General features: G+C 36.8%; 2 protein-coding genes and 1 long non-coding RNA gene across 6 annotated transcripts; 2 read left to right on the forward strand and 1 right to left on the reverse strand.

Moving 5' to 3' along the window:
• The first annotated feature begins 246 nt into the window (after positions 1-246).
• On the forward strand, positions 247-4,420 carry LOC149734438 (integrin beta-1-binding protein 1-like). 2 transcript variants are annotated; one of them, XR_016385303.1, is made up of 7 exons: positions 247-535; positions 1,016-1,121; positions 1,412-1,539; positions 2,807-2,899; positions 3,564-3,707; positions 3,763-3,930; positions 3,989-4,420. XR_016385303.1 is itself a non-coding variant. In XM_089881003.1 (6 exons), the coding sequence occupies exons 1-6, from the start codon at positions 449-451 to the stop codon at positions 3,868-3,870; spliced, it is 666 nt and encodes a 221-aa protein (XP_089737129.1). In that variant the 5' UTR covers positions 247-448; the 3' UTR covers positions 3,871-4,420. The 2 variants fall into 2 exon arrangements, 1 of the variants encoding a protein (XP_089737129.1); XM_089881003.1 differs by having other exon boundaries at positions 3,763-4,420.
• On the reverse strand, positions 3,709-17,129 carry LOC149734439 (cerebral cavernous malformations protein 2 homolog). Its single transcript, XM_089880992.1, has 18 exons — positions 16,970-17,129; positions 14,385-14,576; positions 13,872-13,955; positions 13,375-13,465; positions 12,433-12,525; positions 11,928-11,983; positions 10,167-10,299; positions 9,558-9,618; positions 9,209-9,295; positions 8,701-8,869; positions 7,918-8,059; positions 7,392-7,494; positions 7,093-7,148; positions 6,618-6,757; positions 5,949-6,066; positions 5,244-5,314; positions 4,502-4,561; positions 3,709-4,099 (listed from the first exon to the last, which is right to left on the reverse strand). Exons 1-18 carry the CDS (start codon positions 17,021-17,023, stop codon positions 3,998-4,000), a joined length of 1,812 nt encoding a protein of 603 aa, XP_089737118.1. The 5' UTR covers positions 17,024-17,129; the 3' UTR covers positions 3,709-3,997.
• LOC149734440 (uncharacterized) lies at positions 9,611-10,102 on the forward strand. Of its 3 annotated transcripts, none has more exons than XR_016385306.1 (3): positions 9,611-9,798; positions 9,865-9,995; positions 10,026-10,102. It is a non-coding gene; the product is annotated as an uncharacterized LOC149734440 (long non-coding RNA). The 3 variants fall into 3 exon arrangements; XR_016385305.1 differs by having other exon boundaries at positions 9,865-9,959; positions 9,996-10,102; XR_016385304.1 differs by having other exon boundaries at positions 9,865-10,102.
• Positions 17,130-17,707: the final 578 nt, after the last annotated feature.

Below are 17,707 nucleotides of genomic sequence, written 5' to 3' on the forward strand. Positions count from 1 at the left end.
CTAAGCTTCTACCCCATGCCTTTTAACATTCGCTTGAGTTACGAACGCTTTGCCATCTCTTTGATGGGATCGCCTTGACCGTTAAAAAAAGTGCATCAGCTTTTTTTACCGACATTGGAGATGCGCGTTGCGCGTTCTATTCCTTTTTATTTCAGACAGAGATCAATTTTAACGCGATTTCGCTCAAAAAGTCTTTATTTAACACACCCGTTTTTAACACACAAACAAAATAAATTAATCTTTAACAAAGGCTATTCTATGGACTTCGCTTTAAAATAACTGGAAATACAAATTCACTAATTAATATTACGGGGACGAAATATTCTCAAATATGACACGGTACTTTTCGTAGTCATCAAAATATTGTAACTCGAAAATTTGTAAACAAACCATTTTAGAATTTTAATAATTTGATTATAAGTTGCAATATTCGTGAATTTTGGTTAAAATGCCGATATTTCATCGCCAAACCAAACCAAGTTCCAGCGGGGATGGAAGCGATAGATCGGTGAGCGTTAGCAGCTCCAGAAGCAAGGTATTGTTCCGTATTAATGTGTGTAATTTAATAAACTTATAAATGTGGGAGTTTTGACGTGTTTCTTATTATGTTTCATTTTATACCCAATTAAAACATGTTTGCGACAACATTTTTTAAAACACGAGTGTTTTGTTTCATACACCTCATGCCCGCTTACAAGTTACCACATATGTAACTTGTTTATTTTCAAATGGCGGGGCAACGGCAGTCGTTATAACACGAGTGTTTTGTTTCATACACCTCATGCCCGCTTACAAGTTATCACATATGTAACTTGTTTATCCTCAAATGGCGGGGCAACGACAGTCGTTATAACACGGGTTTTCGGTTTCATACACTTCGTGCCCGCTTACGAGTTACCACATGTTTAACTTGTTTATTCTCGCGTGACGGGCAACGACAATCGTTGTAGCACGGGTGTTATGTTTCATACACCTCATCCTTGTATAATAATGTATTCCCTCACTCACCTTCCAGTCATTCGATTCAAGCGAAGATTTATCTCATTCAAGTTCTGTTTCGACTCCTGAGTTTGAGATGAAACAAAGTGGGACCGGTAGTTTCTCCTCTACTAGGAGTTCAAGTAAGTATGGGTTCATATGAATATAATTTACTTGCTTTATTTTCATGCATTTATATTATGAAAAATCCCCAAATAATCATAATACACAAAGTTACATACGTGGTAACTTGTAGGCGGGCATGAGGTGTATGAAACAGAACACCCGTGTTATAACGACTGTTGTAAATATTTCTTTTAGATAAACAACTGTCTTTTGTTGCCAATCCCCTTCCTATTGTTGGTTTAACCAATCGAAAATTCGCTTTGCTACTATATTTAAAGAGATAAAACACATTTTACTTTATATTTAGTTCCAGACTCTCCCCTCCTAAGCTCCCCTGCATCGGAGTACTCTGTTAAAGTTCTTGGTGTTCTAGACAACATCGAAGGGCAAGGAGACGGTCCTTTAGAAGTTATCAATGCTATCGATATCGCACAGGTTTGATCCAAACCATTGGTCACTAATGGGTTGTCCAAATTATCAGCCATACATAAAATATAATCACTCACAAAGTTACATACATGGTAAGACGTAAGCTGGCACGAGGTTTATGAAACACCCATGTTATAACGACTGTCGTTTTTCGGCCACACGAGGATATAGCAGTTTCACCCATTCATTCATTCATTCTGGTTGTAATGGTAGAGATTAAACTTTTTCGACTATATGTACAGGCCATTACTATACGCTAACCTACTCTTGCTTTCAAGAAAAATGCCACAAAAACTGCCTACAAAGTTCCCTGTTTACCTTTTATAATATTTTTAGAGGTACAAAATGTTGCACAGACTCTGTAGGAAAGACTAAACAATTACAAACTTTCTGCTCATCTAGTTATGAGTGGCCTGTTACACAACACTTTTATTGTTTTGCTTACCTTAAAATTACTCGGTAAAAAGCTGCAAAAAAAAACAACGCAATAAATTTTACCATTTGTACTTTATATTGCCAAATTTGTTCTACAATTAGTGTCAGTGGCCTAAATCTCAGGTCCCATGGCATGCCTCACTGTAGGACCTCACCCATATAGAATAGAATGTGCATATACAATGTTGGAGTAATGGGCCAACTCTGGTCTAAATCCCAGGTCCCATGGCATGGCTCACTGTAGAACCTCACCCATGTAGAATAGAATGTGCATGTACAATGTTGGAGTAATGGAACAACTCTGGCCTAAATCTCAGGTCCCATAGCATGCCTCACTGTAGGACCTCACCCATATAGAATAGAATGTGCATATACAATGTTGGGGTAATGGACCAAGTCTGGCCTAAATCCCAGGTTCCATGGCATGCCTCACTGTAGGACCTCGCCCATATAGAATAGAATGTGCATATACAATGTTGGGGTAATGGGCCAACTCTGGCCTAAATCCCAGGTTCCATGGCATGCCTCACTGTAGGACCTCGCCCATATAGAATAGAATGTGCATATACAATGTTGGGGTAATGGGCCAACTCTGGCCTAAACCCCAGGTCCCATGGCATGCCTCACTGTAGGACCTCACCCATATAGAATAGAATGTGCATATACAATGTTGGAGTAATGGAACAACTCTGGCCTAAACCCTAGGTCCCATGGCATGCCTTACTGTGAACCTCACCCATATAGCATATATAGCCCTATATCTATCTATCTCATTCATGTTCCAACATACAACATACAAACAACCATTAAAAATGGCATAACATTACCATATCATCAGAGTGAAGAGAAAATTCCTTTCCTTGCGATCGGGGAAGATGTGTTTGTTTCAATTTCAATGAATGGATTTCAAGTTACAGATAACAACCAAAGGGTCAGTTTAACTACTAGCTCTATGGGTTTAACAGCCATGCATTTATCTAATAGTTTATCCAAGTAGTTTTTACCTGCAGCTTGTATAACGACTGTCGTTTTGTTGCTAATTCACTTTTATTCGATGTATTAATGAACCTGATTCTCGCCATTGTATCAAAATGTGGAATAGCCTTAACTGTACTTATTTTTCTGTATGGTTTATAAAGCACCAACTGCTACTGTAGACAGTAAAATATAACTATTGACATCAAGCCTGGGGTGGCAGGGTCTAAGGTATTTTCTACACTGCATTAATCAGTAAACATTACAACCAATAAGTAAGATTTGTTTCATAGATACATCTAAAACTCCTGCTATTATACAACTTGTATACTACAAGTGTGGCCATAAATGTCATCATATATCTTAATACAAGCACATAGGTTGCTTGCTGTCTGTCTGAGTGCAACATCCTTTTTTCAAAACTTTTAGTGAATTTATTTTGATCTCTTTTTAGAAGTTAAACACCTGTTTCCAAATTTAAACTTTATAAAATGCAGGAAGTTGTTAGTTGTACCTCTTAGTTGTAATGCTTACTGATTACCGGAATGCAGAAAATTCCTGGGTTGGCCTGCCTACCCTGCCACCCCAGGTTTGGCGCCTATACTAACTTAATTTCACAGGATGTATTGAAAAGGTTACCTCTCCATTCTATTGAAAGAATGGTCACCTATGATGATGGCATCCATGGAAACACTATACTAGCAGTGAAGACAGTCACAGACCAACACAGATACTCAGTACATGCGTACCAATGCACTAACGCTGTAAGTTTGTGAGTTTTATTTGAATAACTTTCGTACCAGCGTGTTAAAATTGCAGTTTCTCGGACAAAAGATCACGAGGTGTTTCAGCCATGTTCTCGCCTCTGTGTTGTCATCGTCTCCCATGGTTACCGACGAGAGTGGCGAGGATGATGAGTCATCATGACATCATCAACGTAAATAATGACTCGGCAAAAAATCGAAACAATTTTCGAACTTTTCCACGGTAACGTATTTACTATTATGATGTCATAACGTCCGTGTGAACAACTATGATGTCATAGGTGATGACATCACAAGTGCGTCCCATGTTTGGAATGTTTATGTTTCTTCTTCTTCCGATGTTCAGGTTGAGTGGTTTTCGTCGACTCGGGGTCAGAGGTCGCTTCGGAGTCCTGGGGTTAATATGATGTTTATGTGGACGCTCATTTCAAGTTAAATGGTATTATTCACAAGTTGCGAGGCAACGACTGTAGTTATAACACGAGTGTTCTATTCAGTACACCTTGTGCCCGCTTACAAGTTACCACGTATGTAACTTATTTATCCTCGCATGGCGGAGCAACGACAGTCGTTATAACACGAGTGTTCTGTTTCATACACCCCGTACTCGCTTACAAGTTACCACGTATGTAACTTTGTAGGTGGTGATCAACTGATTTTATCCAATATTGTGCAGTTGTCATTACATTTAACAAAGCATTACTTTGATATTATCACATTCAATTACTTATTTTGCTGTCTTTTTTTAAGTGTCTTTTTTAAGTGATATAAATATAGATAAAGATAAATCTAACCTGGGAAGGAGAATTATCCGGTGGTTTAGTTAATGTTTTGTCTTCTGTGCTTGCGGTGGTCTGTGGGATATTAAGGTTTACAGGATTAGATTGTGATTTACTGTAGGATTTGGCAAATGCAGTTTCGCCATGGGATGCTTAAGGTGGCACAGTATCAGGCATGCGAATTCGCTTGCGAAGTCGTATGCAAACCCATTACCGAGTTCCGCAAGCGGCAGCGAAATCCAGACAAAACGAACGAATACCCGATACTGTGTAGCCACCTTTAGTCTGTGCTTTTCTATATATATAGCAGGGTGAGGGGAAGATGGGACACCTTCGGCGCATAATATCCAAATATCCTGACCAGGATTTAAACAATTAACAACAGTCTATGGAAGATGGATTTATATTTTTTTGCGTGTTCTTTGGCAACTACTAAATGGAACGTGAAAATAGTATGAATAGGCACCTCACCTCATCACCCCCCACCCTACTGTATATATACAGTAATGTACAAAATTATAGAGTAGTCAACATATTATTAAGGTCAAGTAAGATATTCCAAATGGGTTTGGTTCTACATCAAGGTACTTCTGTATACAACTTATATAAAACAGTGGAGGTCTTACATTTTGTTGTGATGCCTTTGTGGCTTTAGATACATAACAACAACCTAAGGAAAATTACAAAGCATATCATATGGCATAGTTAGGCAACCACATACTGTGGTCCCAATATGGTCCCTATAGAAACCACATACCTCATCATCTGTACCCACTGTGGCGGGGTTTGGGTAAGGGGCTCCGAACTCTACTGCAGCTGGTGATTTACCTGTGGGGGTGGTGTGAGAGTAAATAAATTTATTATTGATCGTAATACCTGCTTGGTGAAGTATACATGAACTCCTAAATTAAAAGTGGCTGAGAGTCTAGATTTTACACAAAGTACTACATGTATTATACTATTAACAGTTAAAAGTCCCGGAAAAAATACAAAAATGAAAAGGGTGGCGGAAAAAGTTTGGAAAGCACTGGTCTATAGTCTAAATGGTAGTACCCTGGGTGGTGGGGTAATAGTAGCACCCTGGGTGTTGGGGTAATAGTAGCACCCTGGGTGTTGGGGTAATAGTAGCACCCTGGGTGTTGGGGTAATAGTAGCACCCTGGGTGTTGGGGTAATAGTAGCACCCTGGGTGTTGGGGTAATAGTAGCACCCTGGGTGTTGGGGTAATAGTAGCACCCTGGGTGTTGGGGTAATAGTAGCACCCTGGGTGTTGGGGTAATAGTAGCACCCTGGGTGGTGGGGTAATAGTAGCACCCTGGGTGTTGGGGTAATAGTAGCACCCTGGGTGGTGGGGTAATAGTAGCACCCTGGGTGTTGGGGTAATAGTAGCACCCTGGGTGTTGGGGTAATAGTAGCACCCTGGTTGGTGGGGTAATAGTAGCACCCTTGGATTGTCATTTTACCTCTATGTTTCTTCTTGAAGACTTTCCGATTAATCTTTGGAGATGAAAATATAAATTGTTGTTCTTCACACTTGGTGGAGGTAGAGGGCTCGTCGGTGTCCGTGTCCAACAGCTCCACCTTGTTAGGGAAATAAAAAAATAGAAATAAATTATTTTTTTTTAATTTTATGTACAATATAACACAAATTTTATTTATAATTGAAAGTAATAATTTAGAATCATAAAATTGGTAGCAAACAAAAAATATTTACAGAATTATATAACAGTATACTCACACAACTTTAAATGGCTGTTGTTAGTTGTTATAACAGGATTAGGAGGGATAGAATATAATGTGCTAACTATGTTCATACCTTACCAACGTCCAGCATTAATGGTCCAAAATATATTATATATATTATAAAAAGTAATTACCGGGTTTGTTTTCAAAAGACCAATGTTTTGTTTACCATATAAAAAACATCCTGGTGAAGCTCCAAAACTGCTATCATTGCTGGTACATGGATGATTTGTGAAAAATATAATTAATACATGATAATTATATATGCTGTTATCGCCCTTTTTATTAGGATCTTGAAGAGTCGGAGTAAAAGCTTGGTAAAACATCAGGAATTTGAGCTTCTAAATCTGCCATAATTGCGTTGTGTGTGTTTTTAAACAAGTAATTACCGGGTTTGTTTTCGTGAGTGTACTGCTGGCGTATTCCTCTCCATCTTTGCTCCCAAAATCCACCTTTGAGACCACAGATGTCCACTCTTCTTCAGAAGTTGTTGGGGTGGACGGGTTCATGTCAGAATTACTAGAAATTTCTAAAAAAATAAAAAAGTCGCTAACAATTTCTAAAAAAATGGAAAAGTCAGAAATGCTAGAAATTTCTAAAAAAATAGAAAAGTGAAAATTGCTAAAAATTCTTAAAAAAAAATAGAAAAGTCAGAATCGCTAAAAATTTCTAAAATAGTGAAAATTGCTTAAAATTTCAAAATTAAAAAAATGATTAAAAGTCAGATTGCTTAAAAATAAAAAAAATTGAAGATCGATATATGCATCACCCCACCCACTGGGAGAGCTTCCAGCACTCCCTAACTCCTAAGTGCTGAAGTATAGGGTACATACCCTCCATAACCACATTATCACAGCAACTAACCTGTGGTTCTCTCTTCATTCTCAGAAACAGTTCTAGAATCTGACTTGCTCCACCATCTGTTGCGATATATGACATCATAAACATCATTATTACACATCAGTAGAACAAACAAAAGTTATAAAATGACATTGCTGTTTTGGTTACACCCAAGCTATGCGATTTCATATGAATAAATAAAGCAAAAACCAAACAAAATACCCACTTAGAACCCAAATTAACATGAAACCTATATTCAAAATAAATCACCAGAAAAGCGCAAATATTTTGAATAAAACAGATAAAAACAAACTAAAACTTACTCGTTGCCCTCTTCTGCCTCCAAGTGGTGGGAAACATTATGTTGACGAAGAAAAGATTTGAAATACGAGCGGTCTCGGGTGGCTGGGATAAAGTGTTGCATGCCTGGGAGAAAAGTTAACTTTTATTTTATATTATTTGCAACCCAGTGGTCACTAATGGGTTGGAGCAACCTTGGTGTCGGGGTAATAAGCCAACTATGACCTAAATCTCAGGTTCCATAGCGTGCAAAGTGTATGACCTTATCCAGGTAGAACAGAGGTTTGATATGGCTTTATTGGATAGATAAAAAAACCCTAAACGATAAAAAGCATATATAGTAGGGTGGAGGAAGATGGGACATCTTTTCATTCTGTTTTCTCTTTCCATTTGGTGGTAAATAAAGAACACTCAGAGAATTATGAAACCGTATCCTTACGAATTCCACAGACCGTTGTTGATTCTTTAAAACACGATCAGGCTATTTGAAAATTATGTGTTAAAAGTGTCCCATCTTCCCCACCCTACTATATACAAAGGTAAACCCACCAAGTAAAAGTGATTTTCGTTCCTCTGTATATATCTCCATCAAGTGTTCACAGAAGATCTTTATGGTTAATCCTCCAGTACGAAAGTGATGAAGATGTTGCGCGAATAAACTCAATTCTTCAGGGCTTAATCTCTCTTTTAACTGGGGTAGGGTACAGTAGGTTGGTGGTTGGATGTATATATTATGGTATATAATATGATATTCCTTTTGGTCCCCAATCCTTTACTTTATTTGATATAGCGCCACCATGCGGTATTTTGTGAGTCACATGTTACGTTACCAAATGACATTGACGAAGGTTTTGTTTTTCATTACATATTATACCGTGACGTTGATATTACATTTTAAGATCGGTTTTGTGCGTTAACCTTGTTTTCTATTTAAATAAACGACCAGAGGCCACAACAGTATACATTATATATTATGTATATATTATATTATTATGGTATAAAGTTACCCTTTTATCTCTATTTTAACTGAAGGGTTGCAGTGCAGAAAATTTAAGGGTTGGCCTGCCCACCCTGCCACCCCAGGTTTGGCGCCTATGGATACTGGTTCAGAATAGCGAGATCATTAAAAAATGAGACCAAAGGAATGCGACCCTGGTTGGAAATTAGGGTAATCCTGCATCCCAACACAAACTTACCACTGCTATATATTCGTTTAGTTGTAGTTGAAACTAAGTATTCAATATACTATGACTAAAAATAAATTTGGAAACTGGGGTATAACTGCACCCCACCATCCCCACTATGATCCACAAATCGGCGCCACAAACTCACCACTGCTATATATTCATTGAGTTGTAGTTGATGTGAATTTGCTGAACCCGCGCTGCTCCCTGACCCCCATGTCCCTCTAGTGGTGGTTACAGGTGACGAGGGAGTGGACGAAGAGGTTGGGGAGGAAATCCCGTTTCCACGGTGATGGAGGTCGCTGTCTTTAAGATAACTGGGGGGAAAATATATTTTATTTTAAACTAATTTTTAGAATGAAAAATATTCAAGACACTTCAATGTCAAAAGAAAACTATATAATTTGTTTTTCTTTTTTTCTTAACAGATTTTTCAATTTTTTTTTATTTTTTTCTTAACAAAAGTTAATAAGTACAAAAACAAAAAACAATTTATAAAGAAATATATTAACTAAAATCAAAAAAGTATTTTCTTATAAAACAGATATAAAAATAAGTTTTATCAAAGTTTTAAAACAGAAATCAACAAAAATTTTACATATTCAACTGAATATTTAAAAAAAAATTAATAAAATTAAAACCAATTTTTTCCTTACATTGAAGAAGGTGCAGAAGAATGAGGCAAAGTGGAAGATTTCGTGATCCCTGTTGCCCCGGTAACCTGGATATCATGCTCTGATTGGCTGCAAATAATATTCAAATTTGAATGCAGCTCATTGATTGGTTGGAACAAAAATAAAAATCATATATTTGGGAAAAAATGATGCACAAAAAAATAAAATTGCTTAAAAATAAAACGATTTCATTTTGAAACAAGAGGAATCTTTTTCAAAAACTTTCTTTGAAAAAAAAAAAGAGGAATCTTTTTCAAAAACTTTCTTCGAAAAGAAACTTCGTAGAAAACCAGGAAATTAAACTTTCTGTGATTTTTTTTTATTTTCTCACCTTTGAATGTTTGAGAGAGGTAGTGTCAATTGAACAGTGTCTTTTTTTTCAGATGAGGAATCTATGTAAGGGAGCAATGTTATAATGTGACAGGGAGCATGGGGTGTACACTACATTTGACAGTGAGCATGAGGTGTATCAATACACTACATTTGACAGCGAGCATGAGGTGTACCAATACACTACATTTGACAGCGAGCATGAGGTGTACCAATACACTACATTTGACAGGGAGCATGAGGTGTGCCAATACACTACGTTTGACAGCGAGCATGAGGTGTACACCATACTTGAAAGGGGGCATGAGGTGTACCAATACACTACATTTGACAGCGAGCATGAGGTGTATATACATTTGACAGCGAGCATGAGGTGTACACCATACTTGACAGCGAGCATGAGGTGTACCAATACACTACATTTGACAGCGAGCATGAGGTGTACACCATACTTGACAGCGGGCATGAGGTGTACCAATACACTACATTTGACAGCGAGCATGAGGTGTACCAATACACTACATTTGACAGCGAGCATGAGGTGTACACCATACTTGACAGCGAGCATGAGGTGTACACCATATTTGACAGCGAGCATAAGGTCACCCACCTGTGCTGTATGAATGATTCTTAGGGGTAAGCGCACCATCTTGAATTGAGCGATCGAAGAAATCCATCGTGGAGTCGGTGTAAACGAGTTGGAATAATTGCTGAGTCAGAGAACATATCTCTGTCGCAAATTCCTGGAATGAATCAGCATTTTTGAAGACAAAATTTGAAATATTGAATTTTGAAATTAAAAACCACACTTGCTAAATTATAAATAGGCATTTTTTATCGGTCGCAATCTGTTTTACAGACTGAAAGTGTTGAAATGTTTCGTAGAAATGTTAATATTCTGCAGCTCTTGTCACCAGGTATAGTTTAATGTATAAATTGGCTTCTTTGGTATAAAAATAATGATTTTGTTATATAGTACTGTGGGTCTGAGGGGTAATAAGATTGATACCAATATAATATAATTATTATCCCATATATATATATATACATATATATATATATGTTTCATAATCATTTTATATAGTATTGCGTGGTAAAGTTGATACCGTTGTTTTAATACAATTATTATTGTTTCTTTATTATGATATTCCATTGTTTTGTAACAAAGGATTTTATCTTGAACATTTACTTTACAAATATTGTCAATAATGACGATTGTAAATCGCTTTCATTTTTCAAACACAAAATAAACAATGTATTTATAGAAAGTAAGCGACACATTGTATAATAAAATTTACAATTTTTGCCAGTAGTGATATTTACATATATACAGTACGGTGGGGAAAGATGGGACATCTTTAGTAAATAATACCCAAATATCCTTATCATGTTTTAAACATTTAACAACGGTCTATGGGAGTCGTGAGGATACGGTTTTATAATTCCTTGAATGTTCTTTGTTTACCACCAAATGGTACGAGAAAATATAATGAAAAGGTGTCCCATCTTCCCCACCCTACTATATTACATAATGCCTATTCGAAGGTTTTATTGCACACTGTGATGTCATAATGCAAGATTACTTTAAATTGAAAACGATTCTTGAAATTTTGTCCTAATTAGGTTAACGGGGTAAAAACCGTGATGAATTATAAATGAGTATGACGCTACAATGGGCGACTATGACGTAACAATATAATAAAATCAACTGCTTTTATTGCAACCAACATATTTTGAAATTTGCTCCCTGGCAAAAATGTAAATATTTTTGTACCAATATTTTTTCTTAAATAAGATTTTAACATAAATGAGTTGTGGACGCAAGTATTATATTGTAACTTTGTAATGCTGTAACTATATTATACATTCTGCTGTTGTTGATAGGCATAATGTAACATAACTTTGCTCTTTTGGAATATGATATGACTAAGTTGTATTATGTGCACACATGTAATATAAATATTTAGACTACCATATATTACAATATATTTTATAATATATATAGAGTAGGGTGGGGAAAGATGGGACACCTTTAGCACATAATATCCAAATATCCTGATCATATTTTAATCAATTAACAACGGTCTATAGAAGTCATTAGGATGCGGTTTTATAATTCTTTGAATGTTCTTTGTTTACTACCAAATGGGACGAGGAAATAAAAATAAAGGTGGCTGTACACAGTATCCGACATGCGAATTCACATGCGAACCCATTACCGAGTTCCGCATGCGGCAGCAAAATCCGGACAAAACAGACAAAACGAACGAATTCTGGATACTATGTAGCCACCTTAAAGAGGTGTCCCATCTTCCCCCACCCTACAATATATATATACGGAACATAGTACATCATTAGAACTGTCCCATACCTTGTTATCACAGCTAAGAACCACAAGGTTACACATCTCATGGTTTACTTCAGATGCTAGAATGTAAAAGATAAAATATTATTATAAATATAACTAATGAAAACAATGAGAATGAAGGTTATTATAAATTAAAATATAACTAATGAAAACAATGAGAATGAAGGTATTACGATCAAGTGCTACGAAAATAACAGACAAAAACCAAGTTTTTATAGGCCACCAAAAATGAACAAAGTAACATAAGAGATATCATAATTTTACATTTGTATTTCCGAAATCGAAGATCATATTATTTAAAAAACAAAGGGCAAGAAAATAGCAGCAAAGGACAGTTGTTAAAACTCGCTATGGATAAAATGTTGTGGAAAGGATTGACATTTAAAAGCGTGGCTGTTGCACCCAAAGAAAACTATTTGATTGACAGTTATATTACTCTGTTTTTTTGTTGTATGTAAATGCTCCATAGAAACAGTTGTAATATTTACTTTGTTCATAAATAACTTACCGAACTTAAAGAATTGGAAAACGTGGCTGTCATCTTTTACATACCCTGCTGCAGATAGTTGGTGGGTGGGAATACGATGGATTAATCTTTCACCTACACAGGTGTAGTTAGTTAGTGTTGGTTGGAGTGTTGTATTACCTAATAACCGCTGAAATACGTGGTTTGAAGTCCCACAGTTAGGCATGTCATGGGACCTGGGGTTTAGGCCAGAGTTGGCTCATTACTCCAACTTTGTGTATGCACATTCTATTCTATATGGGTGAGGTCCTACAGTGAGGCATGCCATGGGACCTGGGGTTTTGCACAGAGCTGGCTTATTACTCCAACACCCAGGGTGCTACAACCCATTAGTCTGGGTTGGAGCAATGGCCAGTACATCATCCAAAGACATATTCATATATTAATACCAAGCATTGAATCCAGTAGCCTTTGATTACATTGCAACCAACTAGCTACAGCACCATGGTGCCACAAGAATAATCTTTGTGCTTTTTAAAAAGGTTTAGTTTTATAGTAGGGTGGGAAAGATGAGACAACGTTTTATTCTATTTTCCCGTCCCATTTAGTAGTAATCAAAGAACTTTCGAGGAATTAAAAAAGCATTTTTCCACGACTTTTATAGACCGTTGTTAATTGTTTAAAACAAGATCACGATATTTAGATATTATCTACCAAAGGTGTCCTATCTTCCCCCACCCTACCATACATTGTATAAGTTACACTTAAAGTAAAAAGCCACTACTAGTCTTGCCCAAGGACACATTAAGCCACCAGTATCGAGCATTGAACCCGGTATCCTTCGGTTACAATTCAAGTGCCTAACCATTGAGCCATGTCATAAGACTTTTAGTTATTAGTTTAAGTTTAAGATATTTCAATGCGTATGTACCCCCTTTGAGTTACACATTGTGATAAATTATACAAAAGCAACAACATTTTTACCATCTCTCCACAGTATCTTAATATTGTGAGCCGAGAATGAAAGTATGACGTCATTCTTCCATGATAAATCCCATGGGAGCTGGCCCACTTTCTGTAACAATAAATCAACATTATAACTCATATATTCTATTCTATAAGGTGGGGTCCTATGGTGCAGCATACCAGGGGGTCTGGGATTAAAGGCTTTCATGAAATCAAGCCATTTAATATTTCACAAAGTGTTTGATGGTACAGTACTTTAAAGTGTGTAAAAATGAAAAAGTATGGCATTCCAAAGAGTAAAAGTATAATAAATACAAAGCCTTTAAATTACAAAGTACAGCTAGGGCCAAAGCACATCAGATATTTTCAGTTGCATACAATATCTACCTTCACAACCATAGAAACAATATAAAACCATAGAAAAAACATAACAACCAGAGAAAACAATATAAAACCATAGAAACAATATAAAACCATAGAAACATTATAACAACCATAGAAACAATATAACTTACTCGTTTTTCATCGAGCAACGATAACAATAACGTTCGATTGTTCGGATCAAAGTCGTGTCGCACATCGCTTATTGTTCCCATGTACTGTGATGTCATAATAAACCATTATTTACTACAATAGAAGATGAATAAACTAACGGGTTACACCACTTTGCTTATTGAGTTCAAATTAACTGAATGAGTCATCATTTTAAGAACTGCCAGAACAGCTCTGTTGGTCTTACAGCAACTTATGTATTACCTCTTTTTACATTTAATTTGTAACCTTAATTCCAATACTTTATAAACTATAAAGTGCATGGCTAGTCAATTTTAGACTAAGCACCCCAATATTAGGACATTTTAACAAGATTTTAAATTTTTTGCCCATTAAATGACTGTTTCGGCTAAAACTAAAGGATTTTGACTTTTGTATTAACGAATTTCTCCATAAGTAAATATGTCTAAATGTTAACGTCAGAAAACGCAAAAATTAAATCCACAACCCAGAAAAAATTAGAACCTGGTCCAAACCTTTATCTCTTTCTCCACATACTGCTTGGCTAGAACCTCAGGATCAACTTTATAATTCTTTCCGACCACTGGTACTGATCGAAGTGGGCGTCGTTCTCGGGGAGGGTAGGTGGGGCCGATGGATAGCGAGGATTGACGGCGAGCATCAGGCGTTGATGAAGAGCTTGTGAACATGCGGCGAAATATTCCTCCCTGGAGTATGGTGGGTTAATTTTTTGGGGGGTAGGGATGCACATTACAGAATAATTAGATATTCTAGGATATCCTAGAATACTTTTATTTCGAATCTAGAATTTCAAATATTTTTGTAATTATAAGAAAAAACATATGAAGCCAAAGCGGCCTAGCCGAAAACGTAAAAGGCGCTGCAAAACGTTTTCTCTCGAAAGTCCCACAAACACAGCAATCCTTTTTTTCATAATTATTAAATTTTAGTTGAAAATGATGTATGATGGCGTCATCATTTAAACAGAATACCGAATCCCGTAATTAGATTCGAATACAAAAGGATTTGAATCTCACGGATCTGAAATTCTGTAATGTGCATCCCTAGTTGGGGGTATATAACGGGGTTGTACTTATGTATATGCTATGTTAGCAGTGGGGTATAATATGATAGGAGGCAATACATAAGCTGTGTTCCGCATACATTGGGATGGGAAATACTGATGCATGACACAGGAACATACAACGGAGTATTCCTCCCTGTGGATATGGTGGCTAAAGGTGGCTGTACACAGTATCCGGCGTGCGAATTCGCATGCGAAGTTGTATGCAAACCTGTGTCCAATTCCGCATGCGACAGCGAAATCCGGACAAACATACGGATACTGTGTACAGCCACCTTTAGTTGGAGGTTTGTACCTGGGTTTTATATTTATATATGCCTCCCTGTAGGTATGATTGGTAAGGGGGAAGTATAACGGGGTTGTATATAAAATTTATATTTCTATATTCTTTATATGGTTTGTTAGGGGTGGGTTATGTGAACGTATTTTGAGAATTATCAACGTTCTTTTAGTTGTGAGAATACGGTTGAATAAACCTTGAATAAAAGGGGCGGCGGTATGGGTGATACTTGAAGGCCCCGGTGCAAAGTAAGACGAATTATGTTTATTGTTACGGTACAAGTGCCTGGGAGGAAACTTTGTTTCTTAAAGTAAGTTTTTCTCACACTTTTAAATTCTTTTAAAATGTTTTCTTTAAATACACAAAGTAATTGAGCAAACGCCCCAAACCGCCTCTTAAAATCTCTTTGTGGTCACTAAAACCAGACCTTTTAGGAATCTTGTATGTTTATATAGAACTTAATAGCACTCCCGAAAGAGAATGTTTGATGATTTTCAGGATTCTATGCTAACGCTATATGGGTGACGCTGTAGATGCCATCGGACTTGCTAATTGCTATTTCGGCAGATTAACCAATTACTACCATTATTTATAGAATGTGGCTAACAGTATTGACTTGTCGTTGCCATAGTCTATGCTATATGGGTCATCCCCTACAATTCTACATGCACGAGACTTTGTATTTTGGTTTGCAGTGAACATATTTATAATTAATTAAATCCCCCTGTTTCGGTTAGGTGACAACATAATTTTATGAGACGCAAGTAGAAGCACTATACCTCGTCATAGAAAATTAACCCCGAACCGAACCATAACAAGGTGCTTTGATTGGTTTTAAACAGGAGTTACTAGGAACCAGTCTGCATGTTATGTATTGACTGACTGTCCCATTTATTTTTGGAATATGGGTAGCAATGCTGGGCTACTATATAATTTGCTGGTGTAACATGTTTGTTATTGCGACCGTTTTACTTTCATGTTTATTGAAGTGTAACTTAACGTATTTAACAACATGCGCTTGAGTGGAATTGAATCACAAATTGTTTTTGTTTGATAAAATATGAATGGAACACAAATATAAAGATTGAAACGCCTTTTAACCAAAAAACGAGTCGCAATTTCAAACAACCACTTTTAGAAATACGGGGTGAAAAAAATGGGTCATCTGTAACAAAATAATCATGTCACGATAACAGCTATTTGTAACTAATAACTATGCATGTGAAAAATCCCCAAACCTAACTTTCCAGATTAGAGCAGCACATTTAGTGGACAGTTTGAGGCCTGTTTAATAGCTTTATACACCCTGCTTGGGATACCAAAGGACACAAACGCCTACAATTTTCAATCATACGCATACGGTATTGTCTAGTCTAGAGGAGGTCACCTAACCACCGAGCCAGACTGGAATGAGTTTTTGTTATATTTATTTTAAGATAGTGAATTGTCATTGCCTCATTATGTTTAACATTAATGAATTAATGAGTGGGGTAATGGGCCAACTCTGGCATATAAATCTTAGGTCCCATTGCGTGCCTGGCCGTAGGATCTCACCCATATAGAATAGAATGTGCATATACAATGTCGGGGTTATAGGCCAACTCTGACATATAAATCTCAGGCCCAATGCCGTGCCACGCTGCGGGGACCAAACCCACATAGATTAGGTTCAACTCCTCCTTTGTACTGTACAATATGACACCTACGATAATAATAGGATAATGATGGCAACTCACCCTTTTACTCCTTCTAGCATCTTCCTCCATCGCATAATTCACGAGGACCACCATCCCCCGTTCATCTCATTCAAAACTTTAACCATACAATCCAACAACAGATACACATCAGACTTTCTGGAATGTAATAAACCATAAAAGTGAAAACTGTTTTAGACAATACTTCAGGGGCAAGGGTTTTTCACAAGTGCCCAATGAATATAAGGTAGGGCAGATTTTAGGGTCTTAGGGTGGTTATGTAGTTAGCATAAAGTATGGGTGTGGCTCACTGAAGACTTCACTCTAATAGAATCTTTTTATTGAGTGTTTAATTAAATGAGTAGCTCTCTAAACTGCCTCAGCGGGGGTTTGATGGTAGCACTCTGGGGCTATAGAAGCTAAAGTGATATACATTCATGGCATATCCCAGGTGTGTCCACACATTTGTATAACATAAATACGTTTTATTCAAGAGCATGAACTATATCTGTCTCATTTTACACAAGTATAAAACGAGTAGCTGCCTAAACTGCCTCAGCAGCGATGGTAGAACCCTGAAGTTAAGATCTAGGGTAATATACATACATGGCATATCCCATGTGTGTCCACACATTTGTATAACGTAACTGGTTTTATTCAAGAGCATGAAGTATATCTGTACTGAAAAAACTCATTTTACACAAGTATGAAAACTTACACTTTACTAAAACTCGAAAACCGGAACGAATATTACGCTTAGACATCCTAAAATGTCATTTA

The sequence above is a fragment of the Ciona robusta genome, chromosome 7, assembly GCF_009617815.1.
Source record: "Ciona robusta chromosome 7, ASM961781v2".
Taxonomy (NCBI): Eukaryota; Metazoa; Chordata; class Ascidiacea; order Phlebobranchia; family Cionidae; genus Ciona; species Ciona robusta.

Bases quoted from the DNA above. Each gene is read 5' to 3' on its own strand.
- LOC149734438 (XM_089881003.1), top strand. From the start codon at position 449: ATGCCGATATTTCATCGCCAAACCAAACCAAGTTCCAGCGGGGATGGA. The intron at 1,540-2,806 runs GTTTGATCCAAA...CCATATCATCAG, and splicing joins ATGCTATCGATATCGCACAG to AGTGAAGAGAAAATTCCTTT. The intron at 3,708-3,762 runs GTAAGTTTGTGA...TTAAAATTGCAG, and splicing joins CGTACCAATGCACTAACGCT to TTTCTCGGACAAAAGATCAC.
- LOC149734439 (XM_089880992.1), bottom strand. From the start codon at position 17,023: ATGGTGGTCCTCGTGAATTATGCGATGGAGGAAGATGCTAGAAGGAGT. The intron at 11,984-12,432 runs GTAAGTTATTTA...TTTACATTCTAG, and splicing joins TTTCCAATTCTTTAAGTTCG to CATCTGAAGTAAACCATGAG. The intron at 8,060-8,700 runs GTGAGTTTGTGG...ACCCTACCCCAG, and splicing joins TCAATGAATATATAGCAGTG to TTAAAAGAGAGATTAAGCCC.